This window comes from Siphateles boraxobius, unplaced genomic scaffold (assembly GCF_051911475.1).
Source record: "Siphateles boraxobius isolate OS27281-9 unplaced genomic scaffold, OSU_SipBor_1 77, whole genome shotgun sequence".
Lineage (NCBI taxonomy): Eukaryota > Metazoa > Chordata > Actinopteri > Cypriniformes > Leuciscidae > Siphateles > Siphateles boraxobius.
This window is the reverse complement of record NW_027509205.1, coordinates 11,191,333-11,211,562: the sequence shown is the minus strand read 5'-3', so window position 1 is coordinate 11,211,562 and position 20,230 is coordinate 11,191,333. Positions and strand designations below refer to the sequence as shown.

General features: G+C 37.7%; 1 protein-coding gene across 4 annotated transcripts in view; it reads right to left on the bottom strand.

Annotated features, from left to right (window-relative positions):
- Positions 1–2,079: 2,079 nt before the first annotated feature.
- arhgef25a (Rho guanine nucleotide exchange factor (GEF) 25a) overlaps positions 2,080–20,230 on the bottom strand; it is a 105,337-nt gene continuing 87,186 nt past the window's right edge. For all 4 annotated transcript variants that reach the window (XM_077219093.1, XM_077219095.1, XM_077219096.1 and 1 more), the window contains 13 exons: positions 15,452–15,576; positions 14,341–14,407; positions 14,000–14,103; positions 13,720–13,789; positions 10,956–11,045; positions 10,015–10,107; positions 9,070–9,120; positions 8,665–8,742; positions 7,904–8,095; positions 7,628–7,808; positions 6,964–7,181; positions 5,965–6,132; positions 2,080–4,043 (listed from right to left, as the gene is read on the bottom strand). In XM_077219093.1, coding sequence (XP_077075208.1) covers positions 3,924–4,043; positions 5,965–6,132; positions 6,964–7,181; positions 7,628–7,808; positions 7,904–8,095; positions 8,665–8,742; positions 9,070–9,120; positions 10,015–10,107; positions 10,956–11,045; positions 13,720–13,789; positions 14,000–14,103; positions 14,341–14,407; positions 15,452–15,576 — 1,557 coding nt within the window. In that variant the 3' untranslated portion in view covers positions 2,080–3,923. The remainder of the gene's footprint in view (positions 4,044–5,964; positions 6,133–6,963; positions 7,182–7,627; positions 7,809–7,903; positions 8,096–8,664; positions 8,743–9,069; positions 9,121–10,014; positions 10,108–10,955; positions 11,046–13,719; positions 13,790–13,999; positions 14,104–14,340; positions 14,408–15,451; positions 15,577–20,230) is intronic.

The following is a 20,230-nucleotide window of genomic DNA, read 5'->3' as shown; positions in this document are numbered from 1 at the left end:
TGAGACCTGAGACTTTACAAGGACATTTGCGTCATCTGAAGGTTTTTAACAGATATCCCAAAAAGCAATAGGGACATGGGCCTTCCATGGGTTTCCATTGTACTTTATTTGAAAACACTGGAGCGAACGCACATGATGCTGCACCGAAACCAACCTTTAAGATTTTAAAGAGACTTATGGTCACAGCAGAATTCTCTCGTTGTGATATATCTAATAAAAGTGAAATTTTTTTTGGCTCTGGATGCAAAGACTTCTCATGACCAAACTTTGCCCTTGCACATTTATTTAAAGATTTTAATTCAAAAGCTACAGGAAATTCTTTGAACAGCACAATGACAACTATTTGTTACTTGGTGAAACTGTCATTTGTTTACATTTTGTTGTTGCTTTATTGGTATTTTGTTTTAGGGGGAATTGATGCCTTATGTTGAAATCATAAATTCTAGTTGCAAAATTTGCCAACACTATTCCCTGAGACTGAGACACTAAGTCATGTTTTCTTGCAGAGAATGGCACTGCTAATATCAGTCGAAATCTTAATCCCTATAGTTTCAAAACATGAACCAAATGTATATAATGCTTATACAGTGCACAGTTCTATGAAGACCAGCATGTGAAATATTAATAAACATGAATAACTCTGCAAATCAAAATCTTGTGCTGTGTTTTGTTCATGCCTTCATAGCAAAAATTCCATTTAATACCTTGTCAAGCACCCTTAGTTCGTTTTAACAGATGTGTGAAGGTAAGCAAATGGCTAATGTTAAATCTAACGCAGTGTGTAGAACCTAAGCGTTTTGCATTTATTCAAATGTTAATGTAATAGCATTCAGGATGCAAATTTAAGATGGCCATTGTTTCTACGGTGTCGAGGAAGCACTTAAAGGAAAGACAAATGATTGGAGAGTCTTCAGATTTTACAGTTGTCAGTAAATAGTTGGGCCATTCATGGGAACAGTGGTCTGACCTTCTCCCATCAAGTTCACAGTCATGTTGTCTCGTAATTGCCTGTGTAAATAACAGACAACAGTTACGCTCCACTGGAGCTCAATGTGAATGGACCCCCAGCTGTGTATATCCCACTGGCCGCAACAGAAGTCACTTTGATTTGGCACCTTTGTGATAGGGAATGCTGAAAACCCCTCTCCCCCATCTGTGTGTGCAAATGAACCCTTTACTGCTCAAGAATGCCCAGAATGTGACTTAAAACAGAGACAAATTAACCAGATGTCTGCATGTGTTGACTAGATTACCTAGCCAGATCTCAGAAAGCTCACTGATTTGGACGTTTTTTTTTCTTCATTGGTATGATTTTGGTCATTATTTCGTTTTTTAACATTTTTACCCATAACACTTTTTTTAACAACAAAAAAAAGTTAAACCAAAGCATTAATGACTGTGAAGGTTTTCATCTATTCTGGTCATCATAAAGTGTCTGATGGAGTTTAAACTCCACTAGAACCTGCATACAGGGGCAATTTGTCACAAGTTATCAAAAAGTCCAAATACACTAATGTTTGTTTTCCCTGCCCGTGATTTTGTATGTTAGTTTTAAACACCTAGATCAAAAAGAGTCCAAAAATCAAATAATTCCTGTGAATAATTTTTTTGTAATATTTCTTGAATAAACTAATTTCCATAGTAAAACCACAGTAATAAAGGTTATAATTAAGATTTTGTCTGAAAGGTTTAATGTTTTAAGGGCAAGAATATTTTTCATAATATCAGGGAAAGTGGTCATGTTTAATGCATGTTTTAATACACAATTGTATACAATTTATTATTACAATGTTTAGTTGTTATACTTGAAAATTTTGTTGAATAATAGGCCATAAGTGTCTGTTTAATTGTAGGTTTCATTGTGACAACTTACTCCATACAGTGTGACAACATGCCCCCTCTATGGTGTTCAGTAAACTATCTTGGGTCTCTTTTTGTGTATACAGAAACAGAAATAATCCTACTTTGAGAGATATGTACATGTGACAACTAGCCCCGGTCTCCCCTATATCAGAAACGCACATCCTAAACAACATCCCACAGCAAACGACAGAGAAAACAACAGAGAAGGAAACATTGTGTGTTCTAAAACACCCTTGCGTTCCAAAAGGAACTAGTTTAATTTGATATAATACAATGGTTTTGTCACATAGACATGGATCATGTCCAATTCTTTCTCTACATCATTTCCTTCATCATTTAGAGGTGTTCTTCAAAATAGCATGCAACAATGTAAGATTCAAACCCACATTTGTAGAAAGGCAGTACAGGAAAGCTTTCAGTTTATACAGGGATATGTCAAATAATTTGATTTCTGCTGATTTGAATATTACGTCAAGGCAAGAGAAGGTTGTTACAATCATTTGAAGGATATTTAAGCGAATGCATCTGAAACATGCCAACAGTAAAGCAAATGAGCTTTGGTGCAGAGTTTTGAATTTGAAGTTTTAAATTGATCTGTGGAAAAAAAGAAGGAAAAAAAAGAAGACTGATTGGTTGTGTATACAGAGCTGAAGTCCTCTGGCACCCTCTCTTGGAAAGAATGTGCAATGAGCTAAATGGAGCGAAAGTGCTTTTTGATCATGCTTCAACATCAAATACCAAACACATTCCATCCCTTCTTTGGCGAGGCATCTAACATTTTATGACAAACCGCATGTTTCAGACTCGATTAACGATGTCAATACTCTTTTTACTAATGATTTGTCATTAACAAATACTTTTTCAAAAATAAAATAAAACAACACAACAAAACACAATACATTTGTTTTAAACTTTGGAGAGAAAAAAGGAAATCTTTAGCTTTTTCCTTAGTTTTTATGAGAACATTTTCCCAAAAAGTTAGTGTCTTAGATGGTCTGAAACTGAGTTACATTTTACCCTTGATAATTCATTCATTTTCTGTAAAGGTTACTGGCACCTGCGCTTGGCACATAATGATATAACATTTTACCTTTGGCCTTAAGTTAATAATAAAAACAACAATAATATTAATGTTATTATAATTCATAAAATCATCATCATCTAATATAATTTGGAAACCTCATTTTGTATCGAGAGACCTGCAGAATAATCCAGGCAGTGTGAGTCAATTGAGGAAGGGACGGCAGAAGCTAAAACCGGTCATTAAACCACAGATAAAATAATATTATGCGACCATAACAACTGCTGTCCTTCCCTTGAGCGAGTCCTCCTGCTCAACAAGGCAAAAGCTCGTTGTGTGTGATCTCTTATGTCCACCTTGTCCAACAGTTCATTGATCTTAGAGAATTCAAACCCCCAATCAGCGAAGAGAAAGTCAAGCGTCCGTGTCTCCATGCACAGATCATTCCGCTACATACGGTATATACAAATTTAGCTGCATTTAGAGTCTGTTTCCCCTTAGCTCCTTTATAAGAGTTTACGCAGCCCACGAGAGCTTTCAATATAGGTGGGAGATAGAAAGACAGCTTCTGTAAAGAGGCACCGATAGTGCGAAACCTTTAAAATCCAGCGTGAGCCCCCTTAGGACTCTCTTATGTTTGTAATAATACAGTATGTTCTCTGCAAAACACATCTGATGGAAAATGTTCAGCATGTCTGCAAGGATGAAGCCATCAGAATTTAGCACACAAACACACACTCAAAAACATACATACATGCACGCTTGCCCAAACGCATCCTCACACCCTCAAATAAAGGTTTACTCTGGTTCCTGGTCCAGTGACCTCCCAATATAGGAATGGTTGATTCTCCTTTGAACAAAACACAACTTTAGTAAAAAGACAAAAAAAAAAACATAAGAAATGATGTAAAACAATTTAAAAAGTCACTAGGAAATTCACGTCACAGGTTCAGGAAGAATACCACAAGATAACAGATGTGAATAAAGTCCAGACTGTGGCATGCTCTGATGCAAACATCAGATTCAGGGTCATTTCCATTCACAGGTCGTCCTCATCAAGCTGGGCCAAGTTCCTGGAGCGCTGGAGAGTGGAGGAGGGACTAGGAACAGCCATGCGTCCCTCTCTCGATGAAGCTCTGCGTCCACCCTCTCCTGAGATCTGGACACAGTGGAGGGGGAAAAAAGGCCATTTCTGCCACTGATGGTTTCTTTTTCTCAACAGCACATTATTAACATTATGATTCTATGGAAGCCTGTTTTAATCTATTGTGATTTTTTTATTTTTTATTAATCATAATGTAAGATATAAAGTCACAATCATTAGATATAAAGCCACATTCATGAGAAACAAAGCCGCAATTGCAAAACACAGTCACATCGTGAGATATAAAGACGCAGTTACAAAAAATAAAGTTGCAAGGATAAAAGATCAAATTGCGAAGTATCGTCACATTGCAAGGTATAAAGTCGCCATTGTAAGTTAAGTCGAAATTGTGAGATATAAAGTCACCCTGTGGGATATAGTCACATTTACATTTCGTTGTCATGCATAAAGGGCCAAAATGCATAAAAAGTTTTTAGTTGAAAACGGTGTTGTGTAGACGGCTTTTTAGAAACTAAGTCACAAATGCGAAATATATAGTCACAATTGTAAGAAAGTCGCAATTGCGAGATACAAGGTCATAATGTGAGACATAGCCATTTATTAGATCATAAATAAAGTTGAGATATACAACATCTCAGTTACCTTTTAACTTTTTTAACTCTCACAGGCTTCCATCAAAATTTTCCCACACAATTCATGTGAAATCTTCATTCATGAATGTATAAAGGTTTGTGATGCGTGACAGCAAAGAAATTCTCGCCTATTCCCCAAGCAGAGAATAATGAGCTGTCGCGAGCCGAGCTTATGTCTAAAAATGGCTGAAGAGTTAATTACCGGGAACAGCCTAGGATATTAAGAGTAATATGTTTGTAACAGGGTTTATGACATGACTAAAATCAGCATGACTGAATATCATAACGAGAGCTTCAAAAATTATATAATATAGTTGAACACTCCTGTCAGACCCAGAATCCTTGTTAAATATGAGAGACAAAACGGAACAGAAACTCTGAAAAGCCTTTCACACTTATTATAAACCTCAAAGATCTTAATTATGTTCGGTGTCCCTTGGTATTACTGTCCTTGACTGTTTTTCACCTCCAATATCGGAATAGAAATAACAATCAAAATCCTACTACAGGCCCATCCAGGTAAGAAACCCTTGGTTTTCCCCTTGCCATAATAAATATAGCCAGAAGAAATGAAATCATGGCAGTGATTATTTTAGATTAGATATGGTAGATGGTTATAAAATGAATCTAGCATGAAAAGTAGTTAGTATTAAGCACATAACATGGGAACACATGGGAACTGAAGACAAAACAGCACTCAGATCCAGCACCAGTCTGATCTAACAGCCTGCAAGAACAATCAGGCGTTAGATAGGGATCTGGTACTTCCTTCTGTCAACCTGTCTCCTTCCTGTTTGTGAAGTGGCTTGAGTAAAGCAGATAAACAGCTATTTCACGCACAACTATTGTTGAGCTGTCATCAAAGCTCATTTTGGGCTAGACGCCGCTGCAGACGGAGAGGGATGTTTTAATGGGCCGCTGTCTCAGAATAGGGAAAACCTCAGTAAAGTAGACTTCATAACCATAGGTTTGTTTGTAGTCTTGTGTATGATCAAAGAAGTAACAAGGTAAAATGAATAATACATTTTTAAATTCTACATTGTCATATAAATTGTCTCTGATTATTTCTAGGTCAGTAATGAAATATGCAAATTTTTTACTCAAATTGTTTTGCTTATAATATAATCTGTAATAAAACAAGTTGTATTAAATGATTAATCCAGAGCTTCAGTCTTCAGCTTCAGTCAATGCACCTGTCCTGCAAATAAGGCCATGTTAGTATATTGTAATTGCATGTCCACAATATACCAGCAGAGGGAGCAGCATGGCCTCTTTTTTAAAACTCTGACCACATTCTGAGCAAACCAAATAAGTGAGCCTGTGTGAGCGGGTACGCACAGTACCTGTGAGCCTTGCGTGCTAGAGGAACACAGTCCGTTGGAGACCGCCTGGCAGTTTAGAGGTGCCTGGGAGAATGACGGCTCTTCAGAGAAGGCCAGCTGCACGTGAGTTGGAGACACCGTCTGGGAATTCAGTCTGGAGTCCACCAGACAGCGCTGGACTTGTGTTGACTGTAAACATCAGACAGAAACAGTGGTTACAAAATCTTTCAGGTTATTTATATCCATTTACCACATACGATTGTGACCTCTCAGATGATGACAGTGGGATTAGAAAACTTAAGAGTCTTAAGAGACAAAAACAGCCATTCTTGCTCAGCAAGACTAACGAGTAATACTTATATTTGTAGTTAAATATCAATAATGCATAGTATTATTTTGTCACCAATTCACATCTACTATGGACCAGAAGAACCATTTTGTTGGGGATTGAAAAGTATGTTCGAGTATGTATTAAGACGAAGTCAAGAGAAAACCAGCAAAAACAGTGCAAGCATGCATACTAAAAATCCACTGAAAATAGTACCCTCTCATGTATACTGTGATATGGGATGCATTAATCCTAATATTATGCACCATTTAGGATTGTAATTCAGCCTAATCTGTAAAACATGCAATTGTTAATTTAAAGAGCATTTTTACCTGATTTACCAATAAAAATGAGTTTTGTTGGTATATGTTAATGTAGGTTGATTCAATTATTTATTTTTGCCTTTATTCTGATTGTATTCTGCCTTTATTCTGGTGTTCAGTTGGAGAGAGGACAGGAAGCGAAGTGAGAGGGGGGGGGGGGGGGGGGGGTTCGAGAAATAACCACTAGCCGGGATTTGAACTTGGGTCACTCGAAGCCAACCGTGGTACATTTTGGAGCACTGCCTACAAGGCCATCAGCTCCGACAGGCTACCATTTGTTCAATATAGGTCTGATTGACAGTGGAGATGACCACACAAAAACTAGGTACGTGAGGTTCAGGCAAACCTCAGATGACTGAAATCTCTCACCTCTGGCTGTGAGTGGTCATCAGTGGGGACCTGGCTGGGCAGGTAGAGAGAGGGCAATGATGTGTTACAGGAGCGCAGGCAGGGCAGTTTGTGTCGGTCGATAGATGCTGAGGAGTGAGGCCTCAGACCAACCACTGCTGACAGGGGAGGCTTCATGCTACGACCCAAACTGTTGCTCTTGCTCTCCCTTCTCTGGTACTCAATGGGCGACTGCAGGGCTGAAACACACAAAACAAAACAAATAGAGTAGCCATATTTAATTTGCCAAACAATAAAAAGGCTTTGAGGACATGCAGTTAAAATGACTTTCTAGTTCATGTTCAGAATAATTTTCCTTTTTTGCACTGGAAATTTGTGAAGTATTTTCAATGATTTGACAATTAACGTTTGAAACTAAGGAACACTGTTTGACACATTGAACAGACTGTTCTTCTATCCCTCGAAGCTTTGTTTATTTTTATGTCATTTAAATATGTAAGGTAGTTTGACTAATGTTTATTACTTTCAGTAACTGTTGAGGACTATGTGTGAAATGAGCACTGAGTTTAGATATCACTTCAATTTTCATCCATGAATGGTTTGAACATCAGTCTAAAACAGCTTCTGAGGTTGGAGGCTGAACTGAAATTCACAGGGTGTATGGTGTTCACTTTGTGAGTCTCACCATTGAGGAAATTGCGTTGGGTCTCCAGTATTTGACTCACGTCGCTGACCCAAGCCTTGCAGATGTCCAGCGACAAGGAGTGCAAGACAAATCGCACCGTGCTGCCATCAGCCCCCCGAGATGTCAGGGCAAAACGATTAGGGTCACCGTCTACACACGTCTCAACGCCCAGACAACTTATCTGAAAGAAGAAGCTATGTTAACACACGCAAACATACTACGTAATGTGGAAACCTTATGTGATAATAACTTCCTCTAAAGGGGTCTAAAGCTCACCTTAATACTGTTTTTAAAAATATATCCAGGTAGAGAAAATCCCTTTTTCCTGTCTATTGGCTCACTGAAGATGACAAGCTGTTCAAATAGGAAGACCCGCCTCTCCTTAGTGCGGGAAAGGAAGCTGCTGTCCTGTTCTGTGACTGTGAACGTGTCTTGCTGGAGAAGTTTTCCTTGTGCCGTGATCTTCCCCTGAAAAAAGAAAGAACGTGTGGTTTTAGGGCAGGGATTTTCAAACCCCTTGGGACCCCCAAATATGATGATCCCCTTTCTAAAATATGAACACAGGTAATAATAATAATAATATATATATATGTTAACACTTTATTTTGATAGTCCACTTTAGACATTCTATAACTATAACTAACTTTGCAACTGCATGTCAATGTCTTATTAATATCTGCTAACACTTTATTTTGTTGGTCCCCCAACAGACATTCTACTGACTATAAGTAACTTGGCAACTACATGTTAATTTATTCTACAAACCCGAACCCTAACACCTAACCATAACCTAACAGTCTACTGTCAGTCTACTACAGTCTACTAATACAATTAGTAGTTTTTACGAACAGTTTTTTTTTACAATATAAAAGTCTGTACTGTCACATTTTCACTTTTGATCAGTTTAATGCAAATTTTTCCTCTTGCAATCTCTTGCAGAGCCCAGTTTGAAAACCCCTGCTTTAGTGGATCAGAGTGACTTTCAGTATTTCCACAGACCGACAGCTTTAAACCACAGCCTGAGTCTGGCACTATACCTCAAAGCCTTGCAGTCGACCCACGTTCATCATGTCATTGCAGCGCTTCGGAACAAAACACATCACCTCCACTGCTTTCTGTTGGAGAGAGAGAGAGAGAGAGAGAGAGAGAGAGAGAGAGAGAGAGAGAGAGAGAGAGAGAGAGAGAGAGAGAGAGAGAGAGAGAGAGAGAGAGAGAGAAGGAGTGCAATGTGTGGAAACAGACCTCAAATCTTTATTAAAGCCTATGAGAAAGTACAGTATTACTGATTTCTGGCTCAAACTGACACCAAAAGGAAGAAAAAAACACATGCTGGCAGGGTCAAGGTATCACACAATGTTCCTTGGTGGGATTATGTGTTTCTTCTGGTCCTGAGAAATATAAAACTTGCATAACAATTACAGTTTCTGATGAGTGACTCATACCTCGAGCTCTTCAGTGTCCATCCCAGCCTTAGTGTAGTACTTGAGGAAATCCTGTCGCAAAACACACAGCGTGAGCTCTAGAACGTTCTATTTTTCTTTCAGGGTCTATTTGTACTAATGGCTTTTTGTGTGTTAACTAATTAAGTGTATTCTGTGCAGTAAGCTGGCGAATACATGAACATGAACATGTATGTGGGTGATTCTGATTCTACTCTTACAAAGCAGCTGAGAACCTTAGAGATTTCAGTTAGATTTTACAGTACACCAGTTGGCAACATTTTACCATTATTCTTCCATAAAAAGATCTTAATATGATGTGACTAGTAACAGGTCTGTGGTGTTATTGTGACAAGTTTCACACCAACGGCATCAGCATACAAAAATTATAATTTCTTCTAAAGCAGTAATTGCCAACCAGGACAGAATATAAAAATATACTATGGCTCAAAAGTTTTGGGTCAGTTTTTTTTTTTTTTTTTTAATACTTTTATTCTGCAAGGACACATCAAATTAATTAAAGGTGACAGTAAAGAGATCCTAAAAAAAGACTGGAGTAATGCTGCTGAAAAAAAAAATATCTATATTAAAATATACAGTGATTTATAATTGTAATAATACAATATTTCACAGTATTACTGTAGTTTTTATTTCTATTACTGCAGTCTTGGTGAACATAAGAGACTACTTTCAAAAACATAAAAAAGACCCCAAACTTTTGAATGATAGTGTAAAACAGAAACTCCTCAAAGTATTGTTTAATTACATATTTCTTAAAATCAAATACATCTGTATTACAATTTTGATAATAATTTGATGTTCTACTTTTATTTATCAACGTGGAATTGATTTGACATGGTCCCCAACACTCCTAATAGAATAAGCCACGAGTGCACAAGAATGTGTGTGATGTGTGTTTGTGTGCGTCTGTGTTGCACTCAGTTTCACCTTCAGTAGCAGCTGGTACTTCATGATCCTCTGCACGGGTTTGATGAGCAGGTCATTCAGCTGCAGCCTGTGACCCAGCTGCTGTTTCAGTTCCTGCACACAAACACACACAAACATTCACCTGATTGACTGATTCCTTTATGCACAAAGAGAGAAAACCAATGTTCTGCATAGCGTACAATAATACTACCCAAACAATTTTTTTTGCAGCATGCATACCATGTGCAGTAAAAAATGCATGGAATACCCAGATGAGCTGCAATGAGCTACTCACAATGCAATGCATTACACTGCGATATTTAACATCTTTTTTTTAAAATGTCATAATGATCTAACTGCCAAAAGTTGAGCAAAAAAAAAAAAACATAGCTAGACAACATTTGCTGAATTTAGCATGCAACACTGACGTTATGTGACAAAAATCAGTTAACTATTGTAGGAAACATGCATCATTTACATACGGTTTGAAAAAAAAAATAGTAGGCAGTATAAAGTACATACTGCGCAGCATGCATTAAGCTATGCATTGGTTTGCTGGTATTCCACTTCAAACATAACCAAACACTCTCCTTGATCCATTATCCCATAATGCCCTGCGGTCTCCATCTATAAAAGCTAAAGTAACCCCAGCTATCAAACCTCTAAATGCTTTGGCACAGCACTGAGAAGAATCCATAAAGTGTCAAACTTTTCAATCAAATCTTTCCCTGTTTTGTCGGTTCCAAGAATTGATGGGTCAGTCAAGGCCTTCATGTCCACTGAGCGATTATTACACACACAGTGAAAATGGAAAGAGAGAGCGAGAGAGTCTGCCTTGAGATATTTAAACAGATGGGCCTGTACGGTCAAAACAGCCCCTCGAGCTTAACCTGTGTGTCTTTGAGGACTCCACTACAGCGTCTACACATGTGTTTATGTGCTTGCTCTTCACATGCACTCACCTCAAAGTAGGTCTCGATGTATTCTGACACGATGTGCTCAGACTTAGGTTTGTTTTGGCAATAAACCACATACATGTGAAGCCGTCTTTCCTGCAGTGTGTGTAAACAGAGAGGACATTAGTGAATTAGTTATACAGTGGATACAAAAAGTATATGTAAATTTAAGCCATAACAAAAACCTTTGAATGTCTTGGAATTAAATGACAAAATATCACAGCAAGTAGTATTTATTTGAAAGAAATATAGAAACCTTTTCAAGCAAAACATTTCACAAAAAGAAGTTTGTTCAAATGATAAAAATAACGGTTATACTCATACTGTTAAAATGAAATAAACTAAATTCAGTCACTTTCTATGGCCACTGTTAATGTGATGACGACTATGCTAGTACACCTTGAAGGCAAGTGACTTCCTAAAGCCACTAAGGCCCTGTTTTACACCTGGTATTAAGATGTCAATCGTAGTCGATCGTATAACAAGTAGACATGAGAGAAGCACACCCGTTTACACCTGATGTTTAAATCAATTTCTTTTGTCCACTTTCAACCACTTCTGTCCTGATTTCTTCGAGGGGAGGATCTATGGGCGGGTAAATGTATGGGCTTTTTCAGATCTTTCCATCTAATGGACAAAATAAGCTTAAAACCAGACCTGGATCTCAAGCCAAAGTTTAAATCCTATCTGGTTAGCATGCTTCCCATAACATTAGGTCAGTAGGAGGAGAGTAGGCGTTCTTTTGTGGCCGTTTGAACGCATTTGACCACATGAGCGTCTAAACTATGAAAGAAATCCGGTCGAATGCCTTTTCTACTACCTCTGGAGGTGGTCAAAAGTTTTCTGGACAAGCTCAAAATGTTTTAGACCCTGTTTACATCTGTATTTAGCGTTGTCCACTTGTGATCTAATCACCCAAAACGCATCTTAATACCAGTTGTAAACAGGGCCTAAAATCACTTTGTCACCAGCTGGTTGCAGAAAAGCCATTGCAGTAAGTTCTGAGAAAAGTAAGTATAATGTAAAGACATTTAGATATTTGTAAGTGTGACTTAAGTTTCCAAAAGTTTATTTTTACTATGTATACACTAATTAAAGAACAATCTTATGTCCAGAAAACCTGTTAGTTAAAACTGCTGCCAATTAGATGAAACAGTAACTGTGACGTTATAGAGATAAAACATTTCTTGAAGATGGATAAATTGGCCACTGGTGGTAGTTTATCTAGTCAAATCATTCTTTCCTGATCCCATTAGTAAATGCAGCTAAAAAGAGACATGAGGCAGCGGTGAACATGTATCATGACAGAGGTGATTCAATGGAAACTTTCAAGGTGCTGTAACTGTTTAAATAGTTTAAAACAGACTCTGTCTGCAGTATAAGAGCAGCTCATATGTTGATGGCATAGAGAGAGATTACAAAACCCTGATGTAGGAGAGTGAACAGAACGCCATGTATAATTCAGTCCAATTATCCTCGATGTAATCAGAGCCCCATTCTCTCTCTCACTGCATTCAGGTAGTAGGACGTTACAACTGGACACCACCTCTCACACACACACACACACACGCACGCACAAACGCACCTCACTCACCCTCCATATATATATTAATCGAATAATATATAATAATATCCATGTAATATGTTTAGTACATTTTACTGGAAAACAGCTAACAATACTGATTCAGAAAATGATTTTGGCAGTGAAATACATGTCCTTATAAGACTACAACCAGCAGAAGGATTTTGCAACCCATCGTCTTAATTTATCTACGCTACACATCATTGACTGGAAGTTGGGAAGTCCTGACATAACTTCAGTGTCTCACAACTTTGTAATGTACTATATGAGTTAAAAGAGGGGGTGAGAGCAGGGGCTGAGGAAATTTGAGAGGTGCGGGGGTGGGGGGGGGGCTTGTTTGTGAAAGGAAAAAAAGAAAGAATGGCGACAGGACAAAGAGTGAGCCCACCCTCACTCACCCTCCAGTACTGTTTCTCATTACCAGCCAATTTCCCACTACGCTTGTTTCATAGTTTGACTCAACCTTTAGATTTGTGTTACAAGTTTCTATATTCCCCTCAAGCCTTTTAAAGTTACCCAAAGGGCTCAGACTCATTAAACAGTAGAAAGGGCAAATGCTGGCAGACACCAATTTGTACAGTAACTCTTGAAAGTGCTTTTCATTTAAGCAAAACACTTTGATTCACCACAGAAACTTATATCACAGCATGTGGCAGCTTTAAACAAATTACTGCTACTGTGAAGTACTTCCACAACTGTAAATCTGCAAATTTTAGTTTTTCACATGTAGGCCTGTGGGCGCAGGTTGTGTTGTTTCTTCTTGGAGAGTTATTAATGTGTGTACTGTATGTCCATAGTGTAGGACTGAACTCCAGAAATAGACACGGTGTGTAAAGCAGCAATGTTATCAAAGAACATAGCCGTGCTTGTTATTCCTCCTTTGTTTTTCCCGCCTCTTTTTCCCTTGTACTAATGAGCCAATGGACACACAAGCAAATACAGTCTTAAATGAGTTGTATTAGTAACAGGGGGGACAAAAATAGACTGGGATGATGGGACGATTAATGGGGTGTTAAAATGTGTGTGCGTGTGTGTGTGTGCGTGCGTGCGTGCGTGCGTGTGTGTCTGTCTGTGTTAAAAACCTCTGTGTTTTCTCAGCTGCGTTTACTCAAAGTGTGAGAGAAAGTTTTGCTCAGTCTTGCTAGGCACAGGCTGATAGAGGAAAGCGAGAATAATAGAGAGACTTACATGTTTGATAAAAAGTTGGGCCAGTCGTTCAGGCTCAGCCACACATTTCTCCAGCTCACCCAGGAAATAACTGAGATCAGAACAGAGGAGAGATTAGACATACAGCTCACCATAAGTCATCAGCAGGACCATATGGAATCTGCATGCACTAAATGACAGAGATTCTCTCAAAAAAACAGTGCCGAAAATGCAAGAAAGAAAAGAAGTTGAGAAAGTTTAGGAATATACTGAAAGTCTTGTCAGATTCATGATACACACACACAAACACAGATAAACCCACTCTTTATGCCAGTCGTAGATCTGATGAATATTCCCAAACACTATTTTGTCTTTTCCCTTCATGTCTTCTGGAACTCCTTTAGCAATCATAGAGGCCATGTAGCCCTGCGAGAGACAGAACATGATGAACTTCCATAGCTCATGACCCATGAAAACACTTTTATTATTAAATCTGAGGCATTTCAAAAGAGGCAAAAAAATCCCACTCATAAAACAAATGTAGATCATCATATTTTAAATCCAGACACCATTATTTTGATTTATACTGTGATCAGTATTACAGCTGATCAGTATTACAGTATTACACCCCCCCCCCCCCCCCCCCCCCCAGAAGAAGCTCACCTCCACAATAAGTCCTAGATCAGCTACATACAGCTTTTCTGTCTCTATCAATTCTTTCAAAACATACCTGTAGAACAGAAGAAGTCAGCTTTCATTCAATACATTAACAATATCTGACAGCTCAAAACATGTTCTGTGAATATAGGGTGTAATATTAGCAGAGTTCTGACTTGTGCAGAATATTGATAATCAAAGTGATATTTGTGAACCAGAAGGGCCTGTTTTATCGAAACGGGTGAATATCCCAGTTGGAAAATCCATTGTATGCTGATAGCTTTGTTTGGGAACACGGTAGCTTGTTTCTTTGGTTATTATTCGTTCTTAAATTATCTTTACCTGGTTTCAGATGAGCTTTAGCTGTTTTAGTTTGGGTATGCCATTTCTGGGGATTTTTCAAAAGTGGGGTTGCAGCCTAACAGGTTAATATGATCATGAGCTGGTCTAAGTTGGTCATTAGCTCATTTAAGATGGTCATTAGCTGGTCTTATTATGTTTAGCTGGTTTAAGATGATCTTCTACCAGCCACTATGTTCCAAAAAACAATTTTGACCTGTTATTATGGCCAGCAGATAGCTGATTTCTAGCTGGTTAAGAACATTGTTAGTCTAAGATAATCTTTAGCTGGTTTAAGATTACATTTAGCTGATCTTTAGGTGGTTTAGATGGTCATTAGCTGGTCCAAGCTGGACATTAGTTCATCTAAGAAAGTCATTAGCTGGAATAAGATTTTCTTTAGCTGGCTTAAAATTATCTTTTGATGGTTTACTGTTCCAAAAACAACAGTTCGACCTGTTAAGGCCGACTGGTAGTTGGTCATGATCCTCCAGCTGCCATGATCCAAAAACCAGTCTGGCCAACTAAAGCTGTTATGACCAGCCTGCCAGTCTACCAGCTTGAAGCAGTTAATAAACCACCTACTGGTTTAAACAGGATTTTCCACCAGGGATGAACATCTGATGTCTGCTCTGTTAAATTTTGCAATTTAAATCTCAAAGTAATACAGGATTAAAAAGATCTAAATTAAGCATTTCTGTTACATAACCTGTCTCAAATAAGAATTTCTTAGGGGTTACATAACTCAAGTTGCAAATTAAGGAGATTTCACACACACATGCTTTTTTCTAAGGCACTCTTCCGATCCTCTTCACTGTCTATGGTGTCTGATGATTGGCTGGAGTTGTCATCCATCAACACGGAGCCATTGTCGTCAGCCTGTAGACTGGTGCACTGGGTGAACTGCAGACACAGAGGGCATAACTGTGAATAAGAGACGAGACGTAATGCTGAAATGTTATTCACTTCGGGGATGGCTGCAGGGACAAAGAGGAATAATACAGAGGAGAGAGAGCAGGGTGGGAAAATAAGAGCTGTTCTAATAGCTCAGGTTGCCTAGGTGACAGGAGAGGAGCATGCTGGGTCTGCTGGTGACAGTGACTGAATGATAACAGGAATTCAGCGCTTACCAATAATCATGAGAGACGGAGTAGATACTCTACTCTGAATCTCAATGCCATTGACCCAATGAAGTCACCACGTTCTCAGAGAGACTAAAGTCAAATTGTTTTGGTTGAAATTGAGCATTGTTTTAGAGGAGGATAGATGTGCAGACCTGCAAGTCGTTCAATGATCTGAGACGGAAAGAGGAAGTCTGAAGACGTCCTGCCTTTGTTAATGTGTTTATTAATCAGAGGTAAAACTAGAACATAAACTATGCTTTAAATCCTCACAGTTTGTCACGTCCCTCAGTTTTTTTTTTTTTTTTTGTCATTAAGGATTAGGAATTTGTACACCATTTGTACTACACAGATGAATAATTCACCTCAAATCCTGCAACTTGTTGTGAAGAGATGTTGTGAAGAGATGATTATTATAATTTACTTAAAATGAGATCACATTGTGAAACCGCATAGGTTTGTGGTAAAAATCATTCCGATATTATCTATACACGCATGTTTTTATATTGGGCAGTTGATTTTTCTATTCAATAACCTTACAGCTAATTTCGTGGACTTATTTATTTATTTATTTATTTATTAATTTACGTAGCCTATTTATTTATTTATTGCTTTTACAGGTTTCGTCCTCCATATGTAACAGAACTACTACAATAAAAATTACAATTCATAAACGCAGGGTAGTCTATTCAACATGCAAATGAAACATGGTCATCCGATAGTCCTATTACACTAGTAAAACCTTCATAACTGCAATTAAACAATAGGCAGCTACATAAATTAAATGTTCAATAGGCTAACTAATATCTGCTGAACATTTGGAATAAAAATATGCTGAAAACCGAAACAATGCATGTCACAAATGAAATACGGCTTATTGGTTTCTTATGCTGCTGTTACGAAAATTTAACAAATAAATAAATAAATAAATAAATAAATCGCTAGGGCTAAATAAATAAACAAACAAATGACGAACTACAGTAAAGTTATATAGGACAAAAAACGTTTTGTGTTTATAGCCTAATAGTTATTGTTTTGCAGATTGTAGTTGTATTATTTTGGTTATCAGACATAATGTAGGATATTTTTGTATTATTATTTTGTTCTGTTCTATTATTCTATTTGCAGGACTTTACAGAAACAATCTCATAGCCTACCAGTTGAAGAGATCGAGTTGGCAACCACTGATATTTAGTATACAAAAGTGCTGTAGCCTTAGCCTAGGCCTATTCAAATTATAAAAGATAAAAACAAAACAAAACCAACAATAAGCTATACAAATGTAATAGCCTATATCAAAAATCCATATATATAACAGACACAGACATCACGTTTAGTGAGAGGAATGAGTGAAGGGAAAGTTATTTGTGCAGGCACTAACACACTGCACTGAGCCGTGTTGCAATACGTGTTAGAGAAAACAATTATTAATAACTTTACTGCCACACGTGAATGACGCATGACGTCTGACTTGACACTTCACTTGCCACGCGTGATTTCTGCGATTTCACGCTCGTCTGCGTTTTAAATTGAATGGAATAAATAGCAGAATAAATTTTTTTTCATAAATCTTTATAAATAAACCACAGATTTGAGCTTTAAACAACTACATTCTCGCCTGAAAAACTACATTTAGTGACACATTAATAGTAGTATTATATTTCAACTGTATATTAAAATTTGCCGCTTCTTATGTTGTCATTCCCTTGTACCAGGCGCAAGTGACGATTCTCTGTCAACCAATCAACATTCTGCAGCAAGTCTAGCTCCACCCTGTAGGTACCGTTGGCTACCACTGTGCTATGTGCCCCAACGGAACGGTACCGATAAAGTGGTACGGTACGGTTCAGCATTTTGGAACCATTCATAACTTTTGACAGTGGAAACGGAAATAATTGCGTACCAAACTGTACTATACGTACCGTACCGCTCGGTGGAAACGAGGCATTAAATGCAAGATAGGATCTGCCCTTTAACCAAAGCTGTTTAGCTGCTTGCTTGGTTAACGTCACAGTCACCTGTGGAGCATCACTTTATCTTCATTCTCAGGACCCCGGTTTCTCCCTCTCTTACTATGAGAAAACACAATACACGGCTTCCACTATAACATCACACATCCTCCTCAAAACCTTGTGACACAGACCGTGTGACTGATAGCACATCTCCATCCATCTGTTCTGATATCCCTTTTTGCAGTTTGTTTGTTTATTAGAGCTTTACAAAGCACTTCCTTTGCTTATGTGAGAGAAATGTGGCAGTCTATTCAGAAACGATGTGAATTACAATGAACGGAAGTTCCTTACATCATTTGATCATTTACTCACTCTCATGTCGTTCCAAATACGTGTGATTTTCTGTCTTCCGTAGAAAAAGGAGACATTTTGAATAATATGCTCTGGTTGCTCTTTTCCCACTCAATTACAATGAAAAGGGGCTAAAGATTTCAAGTTTAATTGAAACAACTCACTAAAAATGAACTGATTTGAAACACTTTTATAACGCACTTCATTCATAATGTTCTTTTTGAAGCTTGAATTTCTTGAAAGCTTCGTCATTGCAATTGTATGAAAAAGAATGACCAGTCCACAGAAGAAAGTAAGTTAGGAAAAACATTATGTTAAGTAAATGATGACAGGACTTTCATTAAATGTGACTCCGTTTCACAATTAATTATGTTATGAAGCTCCTTGAAACATCATATTTATGTACACAACCATTCAAAACATTGGGATCTGTAAGATTTTTTTAATGTTTCTTATGCGCACAGCTTCATTTATTTGATTACAAATGCAGTAAAAAGAGTACAATTGTGAAATATTATTACAATTTAAAGAAGCGTTATCTAAAATAACGTTACTGTTTTCTATTTTAATATAAAATATAATTTATTCTTGTAATGCAAAGCTGAATTTTCAGCATCTTCAGTGTTACACAATCCTTCAGAAATCATTCTAATATGTTGATTTGGTACTCAAGAAATATTTCATATTATTATCAAATTTGAAAACAGTTGTGCTGTTTAACATCGTTGTGGAAACCATGACACATCTTTTCTTCAGGATTTTTTGATGAATTGAAAGATCAAAAGAACAGTATTTATTTGAAATAGGTTTTTTTGTAACAAATGTAAAAGTCTTTACTGCCTCTTTTAAGCAATATAACATGTCTCTGCTGAATAAAAGTATTCATTTAAAAAAAAAACCTTAAAGGGACTATGTGTAGTTTTTTTAGGTATTTTATTATCTAAAATCAATATTTTTATTCATAATTATGTCCTCAATGGTGTACAAATACCTCTGCCAATTATCTGACTTATCCTCGTAAACGAAGAATTTATTATCTTTATATACATGTGACGGGTAGATCCACGGAGGCTTCCATGTCGTTCCGCCATCTTGAAAAACTATAATAGCAGAGAGGGTCAACAAGTACTAGGCCAATGCGTTTCCACAACGCGTTTTCGTTCAGAGCCAGCGTCACGTAACTGAAAGAAGCAGAAACGGAGGAGCAGAGCAGAGCAGTGAGAGACGCTTGTCACTGCCCCCGGAAGTTTAAGAGGCTGCATTGCACTGTTATTTTTAATGGCATTCATATGCCGAGCCACAGGAGAAGAAATCCTCGTCGCCAAAAAAGTCCAAAATTGAACGTAAAAGGAAACTTGACCGGAGATTACAGAAAAAAAGAGTCAATGTCGGGATAGCTTTTTGGTGGAAAGAGCTAATGCAGGAGAAAGATTTCAAAAGAGACGCTGAAGTCCTGCTTTCTCCTCGACAGGTAGTCAATATTACAGTCTTAATGACGTGCTTTTTTTCATTGCTTGGTTGTGTACTTTATTATATAAACAGTAGAACATTTATAGTTAAAAGTTAAACAGGCTTTTTGATGAATAGCACCTATTGAATAAAGTTGAGGAGGCGCTAAAAACAAGGTTTGTAAGTTTACTTTTTGTAACCTAGAAATTCGATAGGAGTATATTTTAATAGAGCATATGATTGCTCTCGCCATTGTTTGTCATAGCTTTTTGTTGCATAACAGCTACCGTAGATGCAACACGCAATTGAAAAAGCGAGGCGCTGGAGAGCACAATTCGATCGAATGCAAAATACAATTTCACCACTAGATGGGAGAAAATCCTACACAATGTCCCTTTAAAAAATAATGTGTATATTGTGTTGTATTTGTCCATCAAGCGGTGTTGTAGTTCAATGTTACACCCTACAATTTGCTGATCGGTGCGTGCCGTTAAGGCATGTTGGAGTATCATATTACACTGTTGTGTTGTTTTCTGGTGCGGGGGGTGTTTGTGTGTTTTACCGCAGTGCGATCACTCCTGCCTGGCTCGCAAGTCTACTCAGATCATTTCCAGATGTTTTTTGGCAGAGCCTGCAGGAGGATCCCCCACTCTTGCACTTTCCCATTTTTATCTTCACCTAGAA